This window comes from Peromyscus maniculatus, chromosome 16, assembly GCF_049852395.1.
Source record: "Peromyscus maniculatus bairdii isolate BWxNUB_F1_BW_parent chromosome 16, HU_Pman_BW_mat_3.1, whole genome shotgun sequence".
Lineage (NCBI taxonomy): Eukaryota > Metazoa > Chordata > Mammalia > Rodentia > Cricetidae > Peromyscus > Peromyscus maniculatus.
In genome coordinates, this window is record NC_134867.1 from 46,577,200 (window position 1) to 46,603,865 (window position 26,666).

Below are 26,666 nucleotides of genomic sequence, written 5' to 3' on the forward strand. Positions count from 1 at the left end.
ATATCAATGACAGGAAACTATATGCATGCTCACCTGTGCTTTCTGCTCCTAAACACTTAGGCATCCCATTTTTTTTTTTGTGCGTATGTGTGTCATTGATAATTGTTATGAAAGTATACTATCCTTGATGGACAGGGCAAGCCTCTTGTGGGGCTCAGCCTTGCAAATATGTAGTGTAACAGCAAAGTCAGCTCTGCCAACACAATAGATCCTTAAAGAGAGTAACGGAGCAAGCACAAGCCTAATCTTCCATTGCCAGAGGCCTTTCTTGTTTTACTACACTTTCAAAGTGTATTTTCTGTAGATAGTTCATGGAGAGTCAAAAGCAGTGCCCCCCCCCCAACCCTGCTTGTCAACATGGTGTGCATGCTTGTGAAATTTTGAGTTGCATGTATGTATTTAGACTTTAAAGCAGCCCTTTAATCTGTTACTGTAAAACTTTTTCAGGCTGAGGCAACATCTCAATAAAATGCACTATGAAGATTGTTTATAAATAGCTGGACGGAAAAATTGTATTGGCCAAATATTTGTGCATGCGTGTGTGTGTGTGTGTGTGTGTGTGTGTGTGTGTGTGTGTGTTATAAGATGCTTCTACATACTTGTTTGGAAGAAGAGAGGCAGTTTACTTTAATCAAATGCTCACATTTGGATATAAACAGCTGATATATGTTTCTTGTTATTAAGGTGTCCTATGTCAGTATATTTTGACTGATGACTTTCATAAGGATAGGTTCAATTTCCAGATAGTTGTCATTTCCATGTGTCCCTGGAAATGGAATTAATTTGTTTGAAAACGTGTTTTTACGAACATGGAAAGCCCTCCCAGGAATTTGTTTCTGTAGCTCTTATATTGATGCTGCAATATTGGGAGTACTTAAGTTATCTGAACAATTTGATGAAGTGGTGGAAATTCATAGTGTGTAATCTTTCATAGGAACTGGAAGAGGGCATCAGCAGCCACCAGCCCAGCATGATAGCTGTAAACCAAACTGGGGAGGGCATCGTGCAGAGACTTCGCCCCTCGGATGCCAGCTTCCTGAAGGATAAGTTGGCAGGTTTAAACCAGCGCTGGAGCACCCTTGTGGCTGAGGTGAAGGATCGGCAGCCCAGGTGATGATTCAGTTCTGAACATTTGAGCAGGGGTGTGTGTGTCTTTGTGTGTATGCGTGTGAAGAGTTCATGTAAAATACATTCTATCTGATGTAATACCATGATATAAATATTGGTGACATTTAAAGTTTCCACTGTCCATATTCCTTGTGACTATTTTCAGATTGCCTAGAAAAGCTCACTATTCTGTTCAGATGTCCTATGTATAAAAATTTCTTTGGGGCTAGGAGGATGACTCAGCCGATAATGTGCTTGCCATGCAAGCCTGGAGACCCTAGTTCAGAGCTCTGGCACCCATGTGAAAGGTTGCAGTGGTCTCTTTCTTTTGCAAAGAGAGGTTTCTTCGATGAGAGGTGAGAATTACACTTACCTGGGGGGATAAGTGTCACTATTTAGACTGGATTTAGGGATGATGCTGGTTTAGTTGCCATCCATGGTCCATGACTTCACAAGCCTTGGGTAGCTGGCCAGGTTCCCAGTACCAGGCATGTTTTCCATTTTGCTGAGCGGGCCTTAAGTCTAGTAAGAGAGCTGTTGGTTACACAATGGTCTTATGCCACTATTGCATCCTGTAGCTGGAGAGTTTCTCTCGGGGTCCCACCAAGCCCCTACCGTCCCACAGCCCACTCATACAATAATCACTCAGAGGCTTATGTTACTTATAAACTGTATGGCCATGGCAGGCTTCTGAGTGCCATTTGGACCCAAATAAACACACAGAAGCTTATATTATTTAAATTGTTTGGCCTAATGGCTTCTTGTTATCTAGATCTTACATCTGAAATTAACCCATTTCTACTAATCTAAAAGTTGTCATGTGGCTCGTGGCTTGCCGGTACTTTACATCTTCTCATGGCAGCGTCTGGCAGCGTCTCTTCACTCAGCCTTCCACTTCCCCGAATTCTCCTTTCTCTTTGTCCCACCTATACTTCCTGCCTGCCTACTGGCCAATCGGCACTTTATTTATTAACCAATCAGAGCAACACATTCACAGCATAGAGAGCATCCCACTATTGCACCCTTCGAGTTCCTGTGCTATGCTGGTCACCACACTCTCCTGATTACTGTCTCCCTTCTACAAAACAGAGCGATGCTGTCAGGAAGTTTTATGAGGATTAAATGAGGCAGTATTTGAAGAATATTATGTCTTAACTTTTCATAGTGAACACTTAAAAATATCCATTTCTTATAATAGTTTCTATTGAGCTTACTCTCTCAGCATGTTATTGCTAATAGTCAATTAATTTAATCAATTTCATCAATATTCTCTGAGTCTTGTGTTTAACATTGGGGATTCAAATATCACAAAGAACTCAGACTGAGAAGATAAAGTTTAAAGGAAGAAAAATGGTGTGATTAAAGCAAACATTCACATGAGGATGTTGCCACAGAGGTAGGAATGATGGCCTGTGGAATTTGGTGTTAATGAAGAGGGATACTGAAGCTGAGTTTTGAGGCATTTATAACAATTTTCCATAAATTTTTTCTAGGATGAGCCTTTGTGGTAGTCAGCTTTCTGCTGTGATAACACATAACTGAGACAATTTAGCTTATAAAGAGAGAAGTTTTATTTGGGGGTCACAGTTTTACAGGTGTCCATCTGTGAGTGTTTAGCCCAGTTGCTTTGGCTTTTCTGTGGGACATCATGGCAGGGATGCCTGCTAGAGCAGATGACTTGCTTCATGGCCAGGAAAGAGAAGAGGTGGAAAGGAAAAGGAGGCTTCCTGTGTCAGATTCTCCTTCCAAGTCACACCCCACATGAACTGAAAACTTCCCGTCAGGTTTTGTAAAATTTCCACCACCACCCAATAGCCTTGTGGGCCTTTGAGGCATTTCAGAGCGAACCTTCTTGAGAAAAGGTGTAGAACTGGGAGATGTGGGAGGTGTGAGTACCACAGCCATGGCCATGTGAGAGGAGACAGAGAGGAGGACTCGGTATCGCAAGGGGAAGTGCTTCTGAATTTATGTGACATGCTCCTTCTTTTTGCTGTCAAGATAGTAACAACAGCCCCAGAAATTCCCCTAGAGACTTTCTTCTTTCTTTTTTTTTCTTTTTTCTTTTTTCTTTTTGGTTTTTTGAGACAGGGTTTCTCTGTGTAGCTTTGTGTCTTTCCTGGAACTCGCTTTGTAGACCAGGTTGGCCTCGAACTCACAGAGATCCGCCTGGCTCTGCCTGGTTATCTGTGGAGTCTGGTCATCATCCCTCCCCAAACTAACAAGATGGCTACAACACATAGTTTGCCCAGTCTTTGGAAGTGAAAAGAATAATGAATCTCTTTCTTAGCTTTTTGTATTTTCACTGAAGCAGCATTTGTTTTCACAAATTCATATTAAACTTCATTTCTGTTCCATAACCTGTTTGTGTCGGGGCCACCTTAGAACCCCAAGAGGTTCAGAATCATTGGGAATTACCACACTGTTCAGTTTGTTTCTGTATTGAGTGCCTACAGGTAAATATTTGCAGTTTTACAGTTTATGGTGCTATTTCTTAATAAGTAATTGCTATCCAGTGTAATTAGCCAGGAATTTATAATTTGTTTCTATTCTTAGGGACAATATGTGTACATTATTTAGTTAGTTTTCAGGTGAAAATTTTGGGTTTCTTAAATTGGTCTTATTGAAATTGCTTGATAATATTAGTGTCTTATTATTCTAATTTTAAAACATGAAAGTAGTCACGATTATGAAACTCTGGAAATTTAATTCTTAATATTTCTAAAACAAAAGGACTATATAGGTAGTTTGGGTGTTTCCAAAGTTGTTAGATTAAATATTATTTTACTCATTATAACCTTTATAACATTCATTATAACATTCCATATCAACCATCATTAATTGCTTCATTTTTTTTATCTTGAAGTTGCATTTTCTTCTTTTCTAAAATAAGTTAATTTTTAAGTAATTTTCATTAGCTTTTAAAAGTATTACAATAGGATTAAATATTATACTTTTGCAATATGACTGTTAGATGCATATTAGCTAAAATTATGTTATGTTTATTGTATGATTATTTTACACTTTTTATGGTTAAAACCATAAAAGGTGGCATAGAAATGTAGATTCCCATTCGGAATGGCACAGTATAATTCATTGAAGTGTTGCACTCAGTTTTCAATCAGCATCTAATTGCTTTAAAAATAATGATGCCACTAAGCTCTTAATAGCATTCAAACTCTTTTTATTTTTTTTTTTTAAGTCTACAGTCTTATTTGTCACATTGGTTCTGGTCATACATTCATCCTTTCATCTTCTGACAGATGGCTGGTAGTCCTCGATGCTATTCTTACACCATTAAAAAGATCTAATTAGAGAGTTCTGCTTTCATATTCATCCCATTGCTTTACTTGCACACTTGAACACTCTGTCTGATTTTTCCTTGATCTCCTTTTTATAATGTGTCTATTATATTTATATTAAGGAACCAACCAAGCATATATGTGTGTATTTCTCTAATACTTGTAGAAGAATCCACTGCTCAGCACTCTCCTCATTTATATTTTTGCTGTCATCTGGGTAGAATGGAGTAACACTTGCTGCCTTAGGTGAATAAAATATAAAAGGATGTCTTTCTGTCTCCATGGAGAACTCAGAGAAAATTATGCATTTCCCCCTCTTATTTTACACAAGGACATTTTCATTTTTCCTTAACTAATACTTCATTATACAATAATAGCTGACTTAAAAAATTCCTTATTAGCTTGCCATTTAATTTTTTATGATGAGACGATAAGACTTTTTTTCAGTGTGTCTGAATTTAATTAAGGGGGAAAAAATCCCTCTAGTCATCCATATAATCTTAATGTAATAGTCTGTATAAATGGCTGTTAATAGTAATTTGAAAGCATATACTTAATATAATTATTATTGGGGTTATGGGGTCAGGATTTCCAAAAACAAATATATGCTGTTCTGTTTACTCAGTCATGTCTGTCCCTCTTTTCCACACCGTGTTCTCTTAGGTTGAAAGGAGACAGTAAGCAGGTGGTTGGCTACAGGAGACGGCTGGACGAGTTTGTCTGCTGGCTAACCAAGGTGGAGAGCTCTGTGCAGAAGAGATCATCCTCTGACCCCGAGGACAACCCACAGGAATTAACAGTAAGGAGTTTGTCTCTAGATTTCCAGAGCCTTCTGATGCAGGATGATTGCCCTTTAGGAATGAGATAGTTCTGGCCGAAGCAGCAGCCGTCATGCAGAGATCAAGCAAAAAGATAAGTAGCCATGGCCTTGATGTTAGATTACAAGATTTCGAATGTTGTAAAGTGACTTAGAATACAATGCAGCCATGAAGTATAGTTTTTACTTTATGATTTAGAAGGTAATTTCTGAGTATAATTCATCACGGTGACTTTTAGGAGAAAATCCTAGGTGTTGCGCAATTAGCTCATTGCAGCTGGCAGTAGGCTCAGTGTTACAGTTCAGAAGTCAGATTTCCTTTGTTGATTTGTAGCCAATGGAAATTTGTAGTAGTTGTACATCTGCACATGTGCACACATGCACACACACACACACATACACACACACACACTGTCTATAAAAATATGTGAAGATATATAGACATCTAACTACCAAATCTCTGTGACTGTTCATGTCCACAGGCATTTGTAGTTTGTGTTAAGAATTGAGACATTAATAGTAGAACAGTGAGCAGAATCTATTTTCCAGAGGAAATCATGGAGCTGGCAAGATGGTACCTCAGATAACATTCCCCGTGATAGTCTGATGACCAGATTCCATCTTCTACCCTTGTAATAACTCTGGATGTGATGGTATGCCTCTGTAGTGTGGGCATTTCTCCAGCCAGCTGCTAGGTAGACAGAGGAGAATTATTCAGAAGCGTGAGGGCCAGCTAGCTTGGAGTACTCAGTACAAGAGAAACCCTACTTAAGTAAGGTGGAAGGAGAGAACTGACCCCCAAAACTTGCCCTCTGACCCACACATGTATGTGCAGACACACATACACACACACACACACACACACACACACACATACACACACACACACGCTCTCTCTCTCTCTCTCTCTTAAAATAATATCATAAAGAAGATTGTGTTTGAATGAGATAGTATATATATACACACATGTAAAACTATACTCAAAAAGTATTTACCTATTTTGAGTAGACGTTTTGCCCATAGCGAAGTATGGTCAAAGTTGAGAAAGAAACTTTCAGCAATGGTGGAATAGACGTGACAATCATTTATTAAATTTTTTTCTTTGAAGTATGAGGCTACCCAATATTCCTACGTTACCTAAAGAGTGAAGAATTTTCTTCAAATGTCCTGTTGGTAAAGTATTTGAAAGATTTACAAAGGATAGAACAGTGTGTTCCAATGGAGAAGTAAGGCAGCGATCAGAAATGAACCTTAAATTAGCAATGTAAATATAGAATGATCCTGGTGAAGGGTGGGCAAGGAATGAATGAAAATAAGAGAGTGTGTGTTGGGCCTGGAGAGATGGCCCAACTGGTCAGAGCCCTAACTGCTTCTGCAGAGAACCCGAGTTCGATTCCCAGCACCCAAGTCAGGCAGGCCGCTTGCAACTGCCTGTAACTCTAACTTTAAGGAATCTATCTGATGCTCTCTTTTAGTCTCTGGACTCAATGTACATACCTACCCACCAACAAATACATCTAATCAAAAATAATAAAAAACACAAAAAATGTGTTTGTGCGCACGTGTACACAAGCATGCACATGAGTCTATGTTCATGCCCTCTCAGTGAGAGCGTGTTAACACTTTGAGTAAGCTTGCTTTCCATTTAAGAAGCCCGGGCCCTGAATTTATAAGAGCATTTTCCCGAGAGTTCTAGTATGCTTCCATGACCTGCCCTCAGAACCTTCTAACCCCCTGTCTTCGGATGACACTTTCAGGACTTAGCCCAAGAGATGGACATTCAGGCTGAAAACCTCAAATGGCTGAACAGAGCCGAACTGGAAGTGCTTTCAGATAAAAATCTGAGTTTGCGCGAAAGAGACAAGCTTGCGGAAAGTTTGAGAAATGTGAACGTGACGTGGAACAAGGTATGCATGTGGGAATTCTGTACCATGTTTCTCATGTCTGTTGATTTTTAGAATTATACTTTTTGCTCTGTGTGTGTGTGTGTGTGTGTGTGTGTGTGTGAGAGAGAGAGAGAGAGAGAGAGAGAGAGAGAGAGAGAGAGAGAGAGAGAGAGAGAGAGAGAGAGAGAGAGAGAGAATATGTACCGTAGACGACAAGGGGACAACTTTTGGGAGTTGGTTCTTTTCTTCTACTGTTGATTCCAGGGATTGAATTCAGGTTGTCAAACTCAGGTTGTCAGGCTTGGTGGCAAGTATCTTTCCAGGCTGAGCCATCTTGCTGGCCCGTATTTGTTGATGTTACGACTAAAGAATTGTTCTCTCGCTGCTGCTTCCCGAATCCTTGTGCCTACTCAGCTCTCTACAGTTCTATATTTCGGCACCCATCATCACATGTATTCTTAAAGAACGGTTTCTATTGTATGCTGGGTTCTTTGTCCTAGGGGATCTGTACATTATGTAGCACACCAAGTTATGAATGTCTGTTGGAATTTGGCAATAAAATGCCAGTAATTGCATTCTGAAAACAAAGACCTTAAAATAGCTTCTTGATGTCAAACATGACTTTCCCATGTCTGTTTTTGGTGATTTTATTCGTTCCGTATGTATTTATTATTTGAATCCAGTGGAATTGAATGACATCTGACAAAAATCACACTAAGATGGGAATTGTTTCCTTATATGATTACTTAGCTTTGTGGTAGAAATGGTTCAAGGTGGATGAAATCCCAGGATTCTTTTTTATTTTGTCCGGGTACCTGCTGGATCCATGTCTGTGGTCCTTGTGAGACATTGGATGGGTGTGTCCTGCTCTTGGCTGTCAGTTGCTTTACTCTGTTTGCATCCTGTCAGAGTGAAAGTCATGGCGAATGTGTTGGCCTGCATCTTTAGTTCTGACATTTGGGAGGCTAAGACAGGAGGAGGATATTGTCCAAGTCAGCCTGGGTTACATAGTAAAATCCTACCTCAAAAAGAAGAGAATAAGAAGAAAGGAGGAAGAGAAACTTGAAGAAGAAAAGAGATGAAGAAGGAAGTGGGATTATCCTGTATCTAATTATATATATATATATATATATATATATATATATATATATATATATATATATATATATATATATAGAAGGTCTTGCGCACACACACACACACACACACACACACACACACACTAATTCTTTGAAGTCACTGTCGTTGGCTTCTTCCATGTACTTAAGGATTATTTGAAGGATTGGTAGATAGCTACATTTGATAAGGCAGATGAGGGCATAATTTTGATCTCTAGGTGTTGATTGGCCATGAATGTTTCTGCATAATTGCTTTAGCTTTCCTTATATTGGACAAAAATTAGTATAAATTGGCCTACATTTCACTAGTTTGTACTGCTGCTGACTTGTCCCAGTTCACCATCATCTCTGGAAAAGCCCTCCTTGTGGTCTCTTCTGCTACCCTTTCTCAGCATCATCTCGTCAAAGCACCGAGCTTTGTTAAGATATAAGTGAGGTCCGGTACCTCCTGTGAACAATGTTCACTAACGATTTTCTATCTTACGGGGAGTAAAGCCGTTGTCCTTACTGTGATTTATAAGGCCCCTTGCTGGCTGGCTTACTGCTACCTCTGACTTTATCTGATGCTCTCTCTCCTGCCCTCCTCTCCAGACATATTGGCTCCCATGTCCCTTGCCAAATCCATTTGTATATATTCAACCAGAGCATACATCTTTATTGAACAAGACTGTGTTGGTTTGTACTGTAGAGGAAAGGGTATGGTGGTCAGTTTAGGAGCACTGTGCTAGATGAAATTGAAGCTTCTATTATGCAGGAATTGGATTAATATAGATTTTAATATTGTCTACTTTGTAGGATTATGACATGCAAGGCAAAACAATGTTTACTGTGTGGGGAATCTTACACATGTTAAGGACTAGTACTCTGAATATTGCGTTCATTCAATTCTGTTACATACTTAGTGGGTTTTCACTGCATCCCTGGTTTATGTAAGGCACCATTTTAAGAATGAGGAATATAGGAAAAATGAAACTGCTTATCACCTAGTGGGTTTGTCATGGATAAGACAAAGAGACCAAAAATTAAAATTTGGAAGCTAGAAACATATAGGGGATACTTAGCACGCTTTAGGGGGACCAAAGAGGGCCTCTCGGGGGTGATCTTGTCTAGGCTAACTTATAAAAGATGAGTAAGTACTGCTCAGGTGAGGGATGAAGGAACGGGCTTTCGGGGGGGGGGGATCAGCAAGTGGAAGAGTCTAGAGGAGACACAATGAAGTGCATATGTGTCCTAGAAGGACGTAGAGTAGACACGTGAGTGACAGACAGTTCCAGAGACCAGCTCCTGGTCCATTGACCATGTGTGGCACTCTGGAATTTGAGCTCCGTGTTGAGAAGAATTCACTACTTTGAGGGAAATAGACAGCTTTTTAAAAACAGATTCATATTTGAAAGATCCCATGGCTATCCTGCAGGGAACGATGGAGTCATCCTAGGAATTGACACAGAAAGATCAGATAGAGTCCTGAGAGAAGCTTATACAGGCCATTTCAGGGAAGAGAGAGACACCATGCATTGAGATTTGGATATGTCTGAATATTTATCTGACAGGGAGCTGAACAGAAGTTATATATTATTGGGGGAACGGATTTGGATATATCTGAATATCCATTTGACAGAGAGCGGAACAGAAATTACATGTTATTGAGGGAGCGGGGAGGGTCTTTAGCCTCTGGAGACTCCATATAGAAAATGAAGAGTGAGAAGGTCCAAGATTTATCCTGCACAGTGATGGCGTTTGATGGATGAACAGGAAACCGAGCCGATAAAGGATACTTAGTGAGGCAAGAACAAGGTCAGATTCAAAGATGTTTGCAGGATTTGAGTTGCGAAGGGAGTGGACAGCTTCAGTGGTACAAGTGAGTCACAGCTGAGCATTGGTTGGCATTCTTGAGCTTAACGTCAGGGGACGGAAGGACTCCAGGAAGATCACAGGGGAGAGTAAGGTGGGCACGCAAGCTTCGGTAACCAAAACAGAACGGACTGAGCTGTCATCTAGAAGAGGGGCTGACTTTCAAAGATACGACCATCCTTATTTTCTCTCTGTGTTTTGCTTGATGCTGCAGATATCCAGAGAGGTGCCGGGCATGCTGAGGACACCCATGCAAGAGCCCTGCTCTGCCTCACAGACCAGGATTACTGGTAAGATACCATTTATTCTTTAGGGATTATTTTTATCAGCATGGAGAAATTTACAGTATGAGCATCCTATTAGAATAACAATTGAAAAAAAAATCATAGAATTGCTGTTCATAATCCTGAATTCATACTGTTTGGATGCCCGGTGTGGGCAATCATCATTTTTTTGGTTGAAGAGATTTTTCATTCTTTGAGTCAAAGAAGTACCTGGATGGCCATAGTCCTGCTGAATGCAGGAGAGGCTAGGTGGAAAACATTAAGTTAATTCAATAGAGAGATGCAGCTTTTCAAGTCACTGGGTATAACCTACCCGGACAACATGTGTTTAGTGTGTATAATTTGTCCCTGATCACGGGGTGGGGTTTTGAAGGCTCCAACTTCCCAGAAACTGTGCATTAGCAAATATTATTCCCTTAGCTGTGGAGAATAGTGTGTGTTTTCTCATGATTTTTGTGAATTTCCTTCTATCTCTGTCCCAAGGCGATCACATAGGCACTGTCACCACTGCCTTGCCAACTCTCCTAACCACCTTGTTCTGCTCACCAACTGTGAGTCTCCCGGCAGAACTTCAGCGGTGGTTCACCCCAGCCGGCTACCCACTTCTCTCTGCCAGCTGCTGCTGGGGATTTTCTTCCTTTTCTTCACTGCCCCCCCACGTCTCTTCCACCTCTCCCGTCAACTCCACTGCCCACCTGCTGCCTCCTACCTCTGCTCACCTTTCCTATCTCTACCTCTTCTGCCTCCTCTTGATCCTTTTTTCTTTTCGTTTTCTGAGAATTCAAAAAAAAATATCTGTTCACTTCTTGATATGGAGGCTTGTTTACGACTCAGTGTGTATTCTGGAGGACCTGTTTTCCCCGGCACCTTGCATCAGAAATCCCTGTGGCTCGATTGGTTTTCTTGATTCATATCAGAAACACTTGAACTGACATTTTACTGATTCAAATATATATTTATATATATATATATATATATGTATGTATGCAGCTTTAATTCAAGGACCATAAAGAAAGGATTTGCTGCGCTGTGTACAGCTGCAGAAGTTTATCTTTTTTAAAACATTATGACAAAGGAGCAGGGAAACATTGCATACTTGCATGTATAAGGGACTGATAGCAAAACCACTTTACATTAGGTTTGGGGTTCGTTTGTCTTAAGACAATCATCCATAGGGCAGGTTTGTGACCCGAAGCCAATCTCAGTGTGACTTTCCTTTTATACACTGTTTTTGCTTTTAAAAAAATTTATATTTTTTAAATGATGCATCTCTGTGTGTTTCCGTGTTATGTGTACATGAGTGCAGGTGCCTGAAGAGGCCAGATTCCCTGGCGCTGGAGCTACTGGCCATTGTGAGCTCTCCCTGATAGATGCTGAAACTGAACTTGGGTCCTCTGCATGAGCAATATGAACTCTTAACTGCTGAACCATCTCTCCAGCCCTTACACAATGTTTTTAGTTTAGTGTTTTTTTCCCTTTAAAATCATATTAAAAGTAAAATGAACCATTTTTAAAATAAATGAATCAAGAACTTTTAGTTCATTGACAATGTTGTGCAAGCTCCACCTCTGTGCAGCTCCAAAATATTTTCGTTATTCTAAGGTTAGAGGTCTTGACCCCTGAGCATCTTCTCAACCTGCCCACCCCAGTTCAGCCTCTGGTATCTATCAGTGTGCATGCCATTTCTATGTGTTAGTCCATCTTGAGTATTCACGCAAATGGAATCACACTGTTTCTTTCATTTAGCGTAAGAATTTTCTAAATTGTTGGTTATCAATATGTTTAAAAAGAAAAGTAATAAATATGTTCTACTTTAACAAAATGTAGTTTTATAATATTGCGAAGATGAAAATTAAGAAAATGGCATTGCTTACCTTTTTACAATCTCTTAAGTATCTGGTTTCACAGATGATAGCTAGGTTCTCATTTGTGTTTCTGGGTTTCGTCTGTAGCGATGATGTAGTACCTAGCCATGGTGATGCACCACTGAGCACCATATTTAAAGGAAATAACTATGGTGATGATGGTGGTGGTAATAGTGGTATTACCAGCAGCCAGGGATCTTGGAAGGGGCACAAGGAGGCCAGATTTTGTCAGCTGTCACTTTGCCAGCCTGTGACTGCCAAGTGGTTTGCTTTCATTTTTCAGTTTTCATGTTGAACTGCTTTCCTTGGTATCTCTATGGTGGACTATCTCTTGCCTCGTCCAGAGCATTAAAGATTAAAAGCATTTTGACTATTCATTAATTACTTCGTGTGTAGAGCAAATGCCTTTTCTCTTAGTCTTTCAGAGACTTTTAAAATACCTGTTTATGGTGCTTTTCTCAGAACTTTAGAACTTAAATAGTGTATTAATTGCTTGGCCTGTCTTTTTTTAGGTGCTCTGGAATCATAAAGACATTCTCTTGCATCTTAATCTCACAGTCATAGTGTTTTGCCCTTCATTCCTTGATCTCAATGCAGCTAGTTTTCCTTTATGAGCATGAGGTCAAATTCTGTGGCATTGTTTCCCCATGCTAGCTACCAGGAAGCACTGTTTGCTGAACAGTGAATCCTTTGGCATCGATCTGTAATGTTGTCACTTCCAAGGTCAGGTCTCTCTGCCCCTGCACCCCATGGCTTTTCAATCTTGTTCATCTGTTTGAATGTCTGAGTTTATTAGATAGGGGGGCCGTTACCATTGGTCAAAACTACAACTAAATAGCCGAAAGGCATATTTCCTTATACAAATATTTCCTTTAAGCTGTGTGTGTGTGTGTGTGTGTGTGTGTTGAGGGGGGGCATCCTTTCTTTCTTACTGCCCAACTAGAAATTTTCATCTATGACTTTGCCAAGCTGCATGCATACCATTTGGGATTTTTATTAAAATTATACTGAATTCATAATAGGTCCTGGGTAGATGAAGGTATTATCTTAACTACATCTTCTGTTGAAACTAGAGCAGTGTAGCTGTCAACTTCTCATCAAGAAACAAAAACTAGCCGGGCGGTGGTGGTGAACGCCTTTAATCCCAGTACTCGGGAGACAGAGCCAGGTGAATCTTTGTGAGTTCGAGGCCAGCCTGGTCTACAAAGTGAGATCCAGGACAGGCTCCAAAGCTACACAGAGAAACCCTGTCTCAGAAAAACAAAAACAAAAAACAACAACAACAAACCTAAGGACCTAAAACAACAAAAAAAGAAGCCCCTTAGGTTAGAGCACTGGCAGCTTTTCCAGAGGACCCAAGATGGATATCCAGCATCCACCTGGCGGCTCACCACAGTCTGTAACTCCAGTTCCTGGGGACTCTGATGCTCTCTTCTGGCCCCTGTGGGCATCAGGCACACACATGACACATAGGTATATATCCAGGCAAAACATCCATATATATATAACATAAATGAAAACTGGAACAACAATGATAAAACATAGAATAAGAGACCATTTATCAGATCTTTGGAGAAGACCGGAATTTCATACTTGTCTTTGGGGAGGGTACGTGAGATCGTGCCACAGGTGACAATGCTTGCTCTGAGATGTGGGAACGGACTCCTGAAAGCCACCCTGTCACCTCCACACACATAGACATTGATAGTAAATGGGACTGCCTCCCTCCCCCACCCCACCCCAAAAGATTTATGAACATGGTTTCCTCAGGCTGTTAAGATTTAAGTGTTTACAAAGCAGAAGGAGTTAGGCGGGAGGGGAAGAAGGAGAGAGGACATACACACTTCCAAAACAGAATCAACCCAAACCAACGGCCAGACAGTAGCATGGCGTTCACCACTGAGGTTAACTTGTCATCCAGATTGATAAGGAGGCAGATTTAAAAACAAAACAAACTCACAGTTAGTAAATCTACACATTTGGTTCACCAGCATGGAAATACTTTTATTTCCAATTATAAATCCATCACAATAATTGAAACAGGTATGCATTTATGTGCACCAAGATCGAGCCCTGTTGATGTAGATGCAGGGTGTTCAGCTAGTTATTGGATATGTAAATTCTATTTCGCAAGGAAATTAAATACTTGAATTTAAAAATGTTGTCCTATCCAGTAATTCTACTTTGGGAAATCTCTGCTAAGATAGAGAGTAGAAATGTGGAAAACACTATACACAAAAAGATTTTCCTTTTCAGCCCTATTGGGGAATATTATTTTAAGATGTGTTACTTTTGTTTCTGTTGCATTTGTTTAACTCTGAAGCCGTGTTACTGTGCCTGTGTAAAACACCTGATGGTCTAATAAAGAACTGGCCAATAGCATCGTAAGAGAAAGGATAGGCGTGGTTGGCAGGCAGAGAGAAGATACAGAGGGAGAAATCTGGGAGAAACAGATAGAGAAGGGCCTAGCAGCCAGAGAAGGAGGAGGACTCCAGGGGCCAGCCACCCAGCTACACACACACACAGCAAGTCACGGAGTAAGAGTAAGATACAGAAGTAAGAGAATGGGAAAAGCCCAGAGGCAAAAGGTACGTGGGGCTAATTTAAATTAAGGAAACAAGCCAAGCTAAGGCTGAGCATTCATAAGGAAAAATAAGCCTCCATGTGTGATTTAGTTGGGAGCTGAGTGGCTGGCCCCCCAGAAAGAATAAAAAACCACCACCAACAAGCCCCTTGGTAAAAGAATAGATTTCAGGAGAAGTCTACATGTGCAGCTAAAGGAAAGGATGTTACAAAGTCAGTGAACACCTGTGTGTATTCTTATATAGATATTCATGTTGTGACTAGTTAAGGATGAGATACGCAGTCCAGGTATGGTCGCACAGGCCTTTGGTCCCCGAACACAGGAGGCAGAGGAAGGTGGTTCTCTATGAGTTTGAGGCTAGCTGGTCTACATAGAGAATTCCAGGCCAGGGTTACCCTTTGAGACCCTGTGTCTCAGAGAATGAGAAAGACGGAGGAAGGGAGGGAGGGAGGGAGGGAGGGAGGGAGGGAGGGAGGGAGGGAGGGAGGGAGGGAAGAAGATATGCACATGTGATAAAGTTAAATGAAAAAGAACAGAAAGATTAGGAATAAATTGGCTTTATAATTAAATAAGATACCTTGACCCAGTGAAATAATGTTTCTAATTCTATCATTCTCTGTGTGGGTGTGCTTTACCTACTGATTGGTTTTTGTGTTAGTATTGATCATATGTGCATTATTGATGGCCTAGAATTTTGCGAGGTTCCATGTTGTATTGGATTTTTGGCTCTCAAATACATGTGGCTATTTCAAGCCATGTCATTTCAACATGAAAAATCAGAACTTCTTAGAGAAACAAAATTTTACTGAAGTACACAAATATGCATGCCTTCGCTTCCATATCACGATCACCACATCCTGCTGACTCTTTCTGTCTGGTTGCATCTTTTATTTCAGCTCACCCCAGTGTCCAAAAGGTGGTGCTAGTATCATCTGCATCGGATACTCCGCTGCGTGCCCCCGAGATCTCAGTTCCTGCTGATCTAGATAAAACCATCACAGAACTGGCCGACTGGCTGGTATTGATCGACCAAATGCTGAAGTCCAACATTGTCACTGTGGGAGACGTGAAGGAGATCAATAAGACAGTTTCCCGGATGAAAGTAGGTGCAGAATGCAAAGGCTTGTCAAGGCAGGCCCCTCACTGTGGTTCTCATTTGCTTATCCTAAATTCTGAGAAAATAAGCTTTAAAGTGTTCCTTCTCTGCCAAGCAGGGCTAACTCCAAAGAGAACACTTTTCTTCTGTTAGCTCAGTTGATCAAATAGAACCGAGGACTCTGTAGAACTCCAACATTGGTACCTTAAAGCTGGACACAGCATAACTGCTAGCCGTCTTTCTATTTAATGTCCTATACGATATAGAATACTTTCTAAATATATGTTTGCATGTTTGATTTTATAATGAGTTCATTTCTGACCTTAGAAATGAATGTCTTCTGACTATATATATGTATTTTTTTCCTCTTAATGAACATTGACCATCTCGTAGCAACTTGGAAAATTGTTTTTCCGTCTTTAGTAGGTTATCTGTTATGGAGCAGCACTGAAAGGAATATTCTAGATAGAAATACACAATAAAACAGTAGCAATTGCTAACGCCCACTAAGTGCTTAATGTGTGATGAACATTTTCTGATTTTCACATGTGTTATCTCATAACAGCCTGGTGAGATAGGCGCTGATTTATTCCCATGTTAGCAAGAACTCCAAGTTTCTGAGACAGTTGTTCTCAACATGTGGGTTCCGACCCCTCTACCCTTTCATGGGGGTGGCATATCTGATATCTTGGGTTCAGATATTTATATAACAGTAGCAAAATTGCAATTTTGAAGTAACAACGATAATAGTTTTGTGGTTGGGGGTCACCACAACAAGAGGAACTGTGTTAAAGGATTTCAGCATTAGGAAGGTTGAGAACCATGGCTCAAAGAGGTCAAGGAGGTGAGCACCAAAATCAGACGGGTTTCTCTGACAAAGCAGTTTCTAATAACTGTCACAGGGACGTCAACCACCTGTTAGAGACATGGCTGAGGAGGGGGTACTGCTTCTATAGCCATGGGAACAGGAGGTGGGATTTTGAGATATAATGTGCATGCCATCCTGTGTAGCAGACAGACAGCTTGGGCTTGATAGGGAACTGTAGGGGCAACATTTGTGCAAGAGATGTTTTTGTTTGTTTGGTTTTTTGTTGGAAAGTGATGTTTTGGAAAAGGCAACTTAATTCTTTGAGGAGGGGCTTGCAAAGCCCTGTAAAGCCCTGTGGACTTAAGAGTCTATAAGCAATTGGCAAGATCACTTCCCATTTCTTTTTGTTTTCTGAATTGTGCCTGGGAACCGCTGATAACAGTGCTTTGCTTTAGTAGAAGATGGGGATGGATGGGAGGCAAGAGATGCTTAAATCAAGAGAAAGAGCCCTTTGCGAGGGGCTGAGACGATGCTGTTTCCAAATAGAGGAAATGGAAGGGAGGAAAAATGGAGCACCAATGAGCATTGGAGTAATTTACTGTTGGATTTTTGTGCCGAGGGAAGGAAGTCAGCCGCATTCATAGCAGCGTGCCCTGGGATCTAGGACTGGAGTGTGAGTCATTCATTTGGAAGTACTTGTCCCTGTAGGAGTGAGTGAAATCTACAGAATTAGTGAGCTCATAGCGAGATGGCTAGACAAATCCTTTGACATACTGTTTGTACTAACTGTGAATTGTGCTTTCTAATCTTTATGGTATTTATTAGTTCTGGAATTAAAATAGACACTTCCTGGAATTCTTAGCCCCTGTCTTATTTATCAGCTAAGACACATAGTCCGTGAAAAAAGGGTGATTCATGTCTAAGTTGATTCATTTGCAGTTATTCTAATTATTACTTTTCTAGTACGCCACTTTCATCCTTATAGGGCACTGGTTCCCAACCTCCCTAATGCTGAGACCCTTTAATACAGTTCCTCATGTTGTGGGGACCCCCAACCATAATTTTTTTTTTGCTGCTTCATAAAGAAATAACTATTTTGCTGCTGTTATGAATCGTGATATAAATATTTTTGGAGATAGGGTTTGCCATAGGGGGTCATGACCCACGGGTTGAGAACCACTGTTCTATGGGCTCCTTATGTGTGTCCTGATAGAGAGCAGGTACACAAGGAGTCAGCAGCAATCATCACTGATGTTTTCAGAGCATTTTCAGGGAGAGTTCCTGCTTTTAATCTCCTTAGACTTGATGTAACTGAGCTAGGTGCAGTGTGGAGAGGGTGGATACCTCTCCTGGCTACTTTGTTGGTTCGTAAAAGAGCTGAGATTTGAACCCAAGGCCTCTGACTCCAGATCACCTGCTCTTCTTCTGCTGCATTGCTGATGCATCATTGCCCCTGAGAGGAAGAAAACTTGCCTTCGCTACCAGCCAACCTGTTTACACGGTTAGGGTCTTGTTATATGATGCATTAATCCCCGTTGATCTTGTCTCTTCACAGATCACAAAGGCTGATTTAGAACAGCGCCACCCTCAGCTTGATTTTGTATTCACGTTGGCACAAAATTTGAAAAACAAAGCTTCCAGTTCAGATGTGAGAACAGCAATCACAGAAAAATGTAAGTTAAAAAAAACTACTCTATAGATTCTTTGCCACTATATTCTATAGATTCTTTGCCACTGTATTCTATAGATTCTCAGCCACTTTCCTTAATGTTCACACACACAGCTGCAAAGATTATTCTACTAGAAATTGTTATTTGGTAATTAGTACTCTTCATTTAGAAGGAAATAGTTCTCTTTCTCTCTCTCTCTCTCTCTCTCTCTCTCTCTCTCTCTCTCTCTCTCTCTCTCTTTTCATCTTTTAAAGCCTCCTCATACCTCCCTTCTGAACTCTTATGCATTTGATTTTTTTCTCTTACGTTAGGATTTTTTAAAAAAGACACCTAATGGAACAAAGCTAGCCAAACTCACAGTCACATCAGTCCATTCTGCCATTTCTCTCCACTCACTGAAACTGGGTGTCACCATTTCTTCTAAACTTACCTCAGAATTCACTCCATACGTGCTTTGTGATTGCCTTCATGTGGGGATACCTTAGTTAAAGGGATAGTTAAACAACCAATGAAATGAACATATGAAATATTTGCACACTGTTGTCCCTGTTTGGAGTTAGTGGTTGAGTTAAGGTTCCTATGTTTGTGTAGCACACAGAACCGAGTTTGGATTCTTAAGAATGGTGTCTGTTGGCTATTATCTTCTTTTTCCTCAGCCCCTGCCTCTTGCAGATCCCCACCTGCTCTGGATCTTTGTTCAAACCTCCTGACCCTTCCAGCCATTTACATTTATTCACATTTGTCTTTTTTCAGTTGTTTGTTTCAATTTCAATCTCTTCTCCACAGGTGGAATTACTCAGCAGCCAAGGTGTCACCCCTTTGTGAAGCCTTCCCACCCATTTGTATTCCCCAGTGGACTCTGTTTCCTCTCTTTACTCCCTACTACAGCCCTGTTCCCAATCAATCCACTGTAGATCTCTTAGCTCCTTGATTTTTCTCTCCCATGCACGGACTGTGAATCTTCACCTTTCTGGCCTCTGGTCCTCCCATTAGGAACTCTGTAAATATGTGTGAGAATATGAACTGGGTGAATAAAGCTGAATTTTTCCTGAGGGAGGGAAGTCAGCTATGGGTGTAGTAGATGCTTTTTGCTTTCAAAATAAACAAAGCAATATGGTTACTGAAGGAGATGATTAGATTAGAACTTTCCACACCTGGTGGCACTGGCTTCTTTCTACTCAAAGAGACACTTGGCTTCAATCTTCTTGATAATTGACTGATTATCGATCTTGTACAATGGGGGACTCTGGAGTGATCTTTCCTCCCTTCCTTGATGAGAAATCTCTGTTCCCAGCACCAAACCATATCCAGCAGCATTCCATTTTGCTTTCTCATCATCATCAGGACTTATTTTAATAGATTTTTTTTTTTTCCCGAGACAGGGTTTCTCTGTGTAGCTTTGCGCCTTTCCTGAAACTCACTTGGTAGTCCAGGCTGGCCTTGAACTCACAGAGATCCGCCTGGCTCTGCCTCCCAAGTGCTTGGACTAAAGGCGTGTGTCACCACTGCCCGGCTTAATTGATTTTTTTTAAAGTCACATTTTGGCCTACAACTTGCCTTGAATTTATAAGTATCCTGTCTCGACTTCTTGAGCACCTGGACTGCTGACATCACTCTTTCAGGTTTACACAGTGTTGCTGGTGAGCCTAGGACTTTCTGCATGCTAGGAAAGCACTCTCTTGGCTCAGCTACAACCCAGCTCTAATTATTTATTATTATTATTATTATTATTGTTGTTGTTGTTATTATTATTATTTACAGCCAAGTTTTCCATCTTCTAAACATCTTCCCTCCTCCATTTATTTCTGTCTCTGGTCCTTGTCTCCTCCTTCTTCTCCTCTTCTCCCCCCTCTCTCTTTTGCTCTCCTTCCCCTAATTAGTCTCAACTAATTAGTCTTTATCATTGTTTATTTACGTGGAGAGGCCTTATCAACTTGGGTGCTACTAATAGTCACTTCATCATTTACATGAATAAGATTATTTATTTTTCATGGGAAACCAATGATACTTGCTGGCACTTGATACTTTAACTTGTATTTGTCCAAATGAACAAGCTGCATCAGTAACAGAATTGACAATAAGGAATTTATGTGAGTTTTTAGCTGAGATCTAGAGTATCATTATAGTTTTCTCTCTCCTTTTCTTGAGTTAAAACTTTCATTAATTTCTTTACCTTATTAGAACAATATACAACATAGATTCTCATTGGATAATTGAGCCTTTCCTGGAACTCACCCTGTAGACCAGGCTGGTCTTGAACTCACAGAGATCTGCCTGCCTCTGCCTCCCGAGTGCTGGGATTAAAGGCGTGTGCCACCACCACCCAGCATTGGATAATTTTTAAAAATTATAACTCATTGAATAGTTTGAGTTTATGACATGAAAGCCTTTCAACCTTCTGAACAACTGTAAGTCGATAGCTTTATGATTTACAGTGACCAAATATTTTAAGAATTTTGTCAGAATGTTCTACAGTAAATAAACCACAATTTTTTTTTAATTTTATGTAGATGAGTATTTTGCATACATGTAAGTATGTGCAGTGTGTAAATATGTGCACCGAGTGTGTGCTGGTTCCCATGGCGGACAGAGTGGGACACTGGACATCCTGAGAGGTGTAAGAGATGGTTGTGAGCCTCCATGAGGGTCTGGGGACCCGAACCTGGGCCTTTTCCAGGAGCAGCATTTGCTGAGCCATCCCTCCAGCTCCCCGGCTGGAGTCTCGTCCTGCAGTTAAGTTCTTCTCGGGCTTGATCTTCTCAGCCCTTGAGGTTGTCTGGCATCCGGAGCATCATCGCCAAGCCTGGTATTTGCCACCTGTGGGCTGCTACGTAGAGCTGTCGTTTGTTGATATTTCAGCCCACCATCGTGAACTTTCCCTGTAGTAATGAGCCACAAGTTTAAATTTCCATAGATCTTTCTTTTCTTACGGTCCATGATTTAAAAATTAAAAAAAAAGAAAGGAGAGGAGAGAGCGTTGGAGAGGGAAAGGAAAGAAGATAAGGAAAGAAGACATAGAGACGGATACAGAGAAAGCAAGAGGGCGAGGAAGAGGAAACAGTGGAAGGGGAAGGAAGGTAAAAAGCCAGCACGAACTTGTGTGGCTGCGAACTCACAGGTGTGCGGGACTTGTAATGTCTTCATTCTCAGTATTTCTGTTGAACTTGAAAAATATAAAAGTGTTGCCCATCAGAAAGGCCTCTCGCCAGAGTAGAGCAAATATAAAAAGTGCTCTCTGCCTGAGAGACGCTCCACTGAAGGCAGATGGAGACTGTGTCTGTGTTAGAGTTTTTATCATAGAACACTGTTAGGTTTTGTCCTGGTCAGATCAGCTTCTGTGACTGCATACACTAGGGAATTGTCTTTAATTTTTATCAGTTCAGTAGATATTTTTGTTATTAGATGATTAGCACATTTAATATTAATGATATTCAAGCCCCCCCCCAGGAGTAGTTTTAGAAATATGTCTGGATGAGGGGTCACAGGCTTATATGAAAACCAAGCTATTTGAGATACTGACACAGGGAAGTTACAAGTTCAAGGCTAGACTGGAAAACACAGGAAGGCTCTGACTTACACAGATATAGCAATTTAGAAGAGCCGTGGGTATAGCTCAGTGGTAAAGTGGTTACATAGTGTGTGAAACACCCTGGCTTTGAGCCCTCCACAGAAGGAAGGAACAGTGGTGAGCTGGGCATGGTGGCTTGTGCTGATAATCTCAGCACTCAGGAAACTGAGTCAGTAGACTCTCAAGTTGGAGCCAACATGGGTTACAAAGCCATTCTCTCTCTCTCTCTCTCTCTCTCTCTCTCTCTCTCTCTCTCTCTCTCTCTCTCTCTCTCTCTCTCTCTCATTCAAGACAGGGTTTCTCTGTGTAGCTTTGCACCTTTCCTGGAACTCATTTTGTAGACCAGACCAGGCTGGCCTGGAACTCACAGAGATCCAGCTGCCTCTGCCTCCCAAGTGCTGGGATTAAAGGCGTGCGCCACCACTGCCCAGCTTACATCTATATTTATATAACATAGTGCAATGTATAATATCTATTATTACACGTTGCACGTACCTGCTGAGCCATCTCCCCTATGTATACAGTTAAGTAGTATTACTAACTATATTATATATAGTAATACATTATAATATGTATAGGTAAAATTGTGGCAGACACACATTAGAGCCTCTTTAAGATGAGTTTCTCATGTTGTCCCCTCTTTCTGTTTCTAGACCTATTCATGACAAATTTAGGAACAGGTATTTATTTTCCTCCCCCTGAGAGTCACTTTTGAGGTTTTTTTTTTTTTTTTTTTTATCCCGCTCCCCAGTGGAAAAGGTGAAGACCCAGTGGGAGAGCACACAGCATGGGGTAGAGCTGAGGAGGCAGCAGCTGGAGGACATGGTGGTGGACAGTCTGCGGTGGGACGACCACAGGGAAGAGACCGAAGAGCTCATGAGAAAATACGAGGCTCGCTTCTACATGCTTCAGCAGGCTCGACGTGACCCCCTTAGCAAACAAGTTTCCGATAATCAAGTAAGACTCCTTGGGTACTTTTTGGTGGTCTCATTTGTTGGGCTTACTTCTTTTGTATTGTTAACTATGTTTTCCCACTTTCTTAGACATACATGTTGAAATGTATAGGGATTGAATCGCAAAGGTTTTGTTATTTTGGGTAGATGTCTAAAGACACAGCGAACAGAAACACGTATTTGTATGAATGGAGCCATAGTTAGCATCTACAAAGGAAACCTCATTCATTGACTTCTTCGGCTTATTCTGGAGATTGCTTTTAGTTACAAAATTTCCCAAGACTTCCATTTGAATACTTCTGTAGTGTGTAAGTCAGGCCATAAGTAAGTGTAATTTCTCTAATGTCTATGTTTTATTGGTAGCAACAGCTAGTGATCAACTTCATTATAGTGTTGAGAATATTGAACAATTATGGTTTAAAGAGTGTTATTTAAAAATTCCTACTACAAGCACAGAAAATTTCTTGAGTTGGATGTGTGGTTACACTTTGGTGTAACATTGTATTTTCCCTTCAGATAGCCTGGAAATGAAAATGTGTATTTAGGAAGAATATAGTAATCTAGTAAATGTGGGAAGCAAATCGAAAACCTGCAAATAATGCTTTAAATCTCCACACCTGAGCACTTTTCATGGGTATAATTTAAAATCCAACTGACCAACTCCATTAGTTTCTGAATTGTTTTTTGTGTTTATGATTCTTGTTGATTGCCTCAAAGTAATAGCAAAGCTTTTGTACATATGACTAGAGGCATCTAATTAAAAAATGGTCACCAGTATGCCCATCCTCATACCCAGAATGCAGTTGGCCTTCACATCTTCAGTATCCATGTCTACAGATTTTAAACTGAACACATATAGATATTTTTTTGTTAGCTTGCCATTATTTTTTGAGCACAACAATATGACAGCTAATTATGAAGCATTGATGTTGTTTTAAGCCAGTAGTTCTCAACCTCCCTAATGCTGTGACCCTTTACTACAGTTCCTCATGTTCTGGTGACCCCTAACCATAAAATTGTTTTCGTTGCTACTTCATAGATGTAATTTTGCTACTGTTATGAATAGTAATGTAAATATCTGATATGTGATCCCCGTGAAAGGGTCATTAGACCCACAAAGGGGTCATAAACCACAGGTTGAAAGCCGCTCCCCCCCCCCCCCCCAGACAGGGTTTCTCTGTGTAGCTTTGGTGCCTGTTCTGGATCTCACTCTGTAGACCAGGCTGGCCTCAAACTCACAGAGGTCTGCCTGGCTCTGGCTCCCGAGTACTGGGATTAAAGGCGTGCGCCACCACCGCCCAGCTGAGAACCACTGTTTTAAACAATACAAGTAACGTGCAGGAGATTTGCAGTGTACTGAAGGATGTTCACAACTTATTGTGCAAACACTACACTGTTTAATCTAAGGGACTCGTGTAGATTTGATATCCATGGAGGGGAATGGTTTGGGATTAGTGTTTCACAAGTACTGTGCACTGATTCTCTGCTACTCAAATGAACAATGTGTATAGGTTTCTTCTGAAGCCTTAAGGTGAATTTTTATTTTCACCACGGCTACAAAAAGTATTAGTCACGCATTCAACTGTCATTTGGATTTCATGGAACTATCTTGATGGATTGAGAGACTCTTTCTAGTGTTGGGAAACTGGGAAGGGGCTGGTGTCCACGGTACACTGAGTGTGATGACATTTAGGTCGATGCCTAACAAATCTTGATCCATTTGAACTGTTACATTTGCAAACACTCAGAGTGATTCAGGAGTAAGGAGCAGAGTGAGCCAGGGATAAGGGGCAAAGTGATTCAGGGGTAAGAAGCAGAGGATTTCCACCATGGTAGTCTTTGACATGTCTCCAAACACATATAGAAGAACTTAGTTTATTCTAACATGACTCATATCTTGTGAGAATCAGATATACAGCAAGCGGAATGAAGAAGTCAAAGGTTTTGAGGAAGTCAGGCACCTCAGATGGGTCATCTTTTATTATCACCCACTGTGCACCTGATTTCTCAGGCACTTTCTCTTTTAAGGATTTATTTTAATTATTTTTTAAGTATGTATATATGTGTGTTGGGGGGTGGGGGGTGGGGGGTGGGCATGTGTGCATGAGTGCAGGTAGCTGTGGCGGTCAGAAGAGAGTGTCCATCTCCTGAAGCTGGAGTTCCAGGCATTTTTGAGCTGACCCAGTGTGGGTACAAGAAACTAAACGTAGGTCTTCTTCAAGAACAGTGCATGCTGAGCCATCTTTCTAGCCCCTCCTCAGACAGGCTTTCCTTTCCTTTCCTTTCCTTTCCTTTCCTTTCCTTTCCTTTCCTTTCCTTTCCTTTCCTTTCCTTTCCTTTCCTTTCCTTTCCTTTCCTTTCCTTTCCTTTCCTTTCCTTTCCTTTCCTTTCCTTTTTCCTTTCCTTTCCTTTCCTTTCCTTTCCTTTCCTTTCCTTTCCTTTCCTCTTTCCTCTCTTTCCTCTTTCCTCTTTCCTCTTTCCTCTTTCCTCTTTCCTCTTTCCTCTTTCCTCTTTCCTCTTTCCTCTCTCCTCTCCTCTCCTCTCCTCTCCTCTCCTCTCCTCTCCTCTCCTCTCCTCTCCTCTCCTCTCCTCTCCTCTCCTTTCCTTTTTCCTTTCCTTTTTCCTTTCCTTTTTCCTTTCCTTTTTCCTTTCCTTTCCTTTCCTTTCCTTTCCTTTCCTTTCCTTTCCTTTCCTTTCCTTTCCTTTCCTTTCCTTTCCTTTCCTTTCCTTTCCTTTCCTTTCCTTTCCTTTCCTTTCCGTTCCTTTTCCTTTTCCTTTTCCTTTCCTTTTTTCTTTTTCTTTTCTTTCTTTTCCTTTCCTTTTCTTTTCTTCCTACTTCTAGAATTATATTGGCTTAAACTTTGGAATTTGTCCTCTGATTTTCTTTCTTCGTGTGAGTTCTGTGTCTAAAATGTGCTAAAACTTCCCAGGAATACCAGGGTTGGGTAGTACTAGTTCCTGAGTGGCCATTTCTAACAGCTGTGCCTCAACTTATGCTCTAGCTGTTGCTTCAAGAAGTGGGTTCTGGCGATGGTGTCATCATGGCATTTGAAAACGTCCTGCAGAAACTTCTGGAAGAATATGGTAGCGATGACACCAGGAATGTGAAAGAAACCACCGAGTACTTGAAAACATCATGGATCAATCTCAAACAGAGGTAACGTGAAAGCCTTGGCAGGAACACGTGCATTGCCTATTTGAGAATCCAATTCCCTTGGCTTTCTTGTAGGCTAAATATGCTAATCCTAGAAGTGTATTTTATTATTTTTTTCTACTTTTACATTATGATGAACAAAGTACACATTATTATACTTTGCGCAGAGTGTGTATTTGTATATGCTCTTGAAATTGTACAATGCATTTTTCTCTCAACCTTGCTAGTAATTTTTAAAAATGTTTTCTCTTGCCATTTTGTGTTATACATGTGTAGAATACATTTTGTAGTTCTCTGGTATGGAACACAGGTAGTTGTAACTGCTTTAGGGTAATATTAGTGTTAATTATTACTATAGTAAATGTGTGATATTTGGCTGGAACATCTTCAAATGAGGAGCGGACTCTGAATTTACCACTTGACCTCTGAAGTAATCTCTGTGCGGAGTTTTGGCTAATTTATTATCTTTTCTTCCCCTCATTGTCATCTAGTCAGTGTGTCTAGAACAACCAAAATGACACATGTGTTTATAAGAGAGGTTCATCTTGTAGGGTTTGAGAAACCGTAAGCAGTAGTTAGCATTTTTATCAGAGTGTATGTTTGTGT

The 26,666-nt window shown here is 40.7% G+C and overlaps 1 protein-coding gene across 9 annotated transcripts in view; it reads left to right on the plus strand.

Moving 5' to 3' along the window:
- Window positions 1-26,666, plus strand: part of Utrn (utrophin) — a 507,746-nt gene that overhangs the window by 225,922 nt on the left and 255,158 nt on the right. For all 9 annotated transcript variants that reach the window (XR_013045087.1, XM_076552746.1, XM_076552748.1 and 6 more), the window contains 8 exons: window positions 935-1,110; window positions 5,070-5,205; window positions 6,981-7,130; window positions 10,293-10,368; window positions 15,708-15,913; window positions 18,271-18,388; window positions 22,705-22,910; window positions 25,909-26,063. Coding sequence is in view for 8 of the 9 variants with exons in the window: in XM_076552746.1 (XP_076408861.1) it covers window positions 935-1,110; window positions 5,070-5,205; window positions 6,981-7,130; window positions 10,293-10,368; window positions 15,708-15,913; window positions 18,271-18,388; window positions 22,705-22,910; window positions 25,909-26,063 (1,223 nt within the window). In the remaining variant the exon portion in view is untranslated. The remainder of the gene's footprint in view (window positions 1-934; window positions 1,111-5,069; window positions 5,206-6,980; window positions 7,131-10,292; window positions 10,369-15,707; window positions 15,914-18,270; window positions 18,389-22,704; window positions 22,911-25,908; window positions 26,064-26,666) is intronic.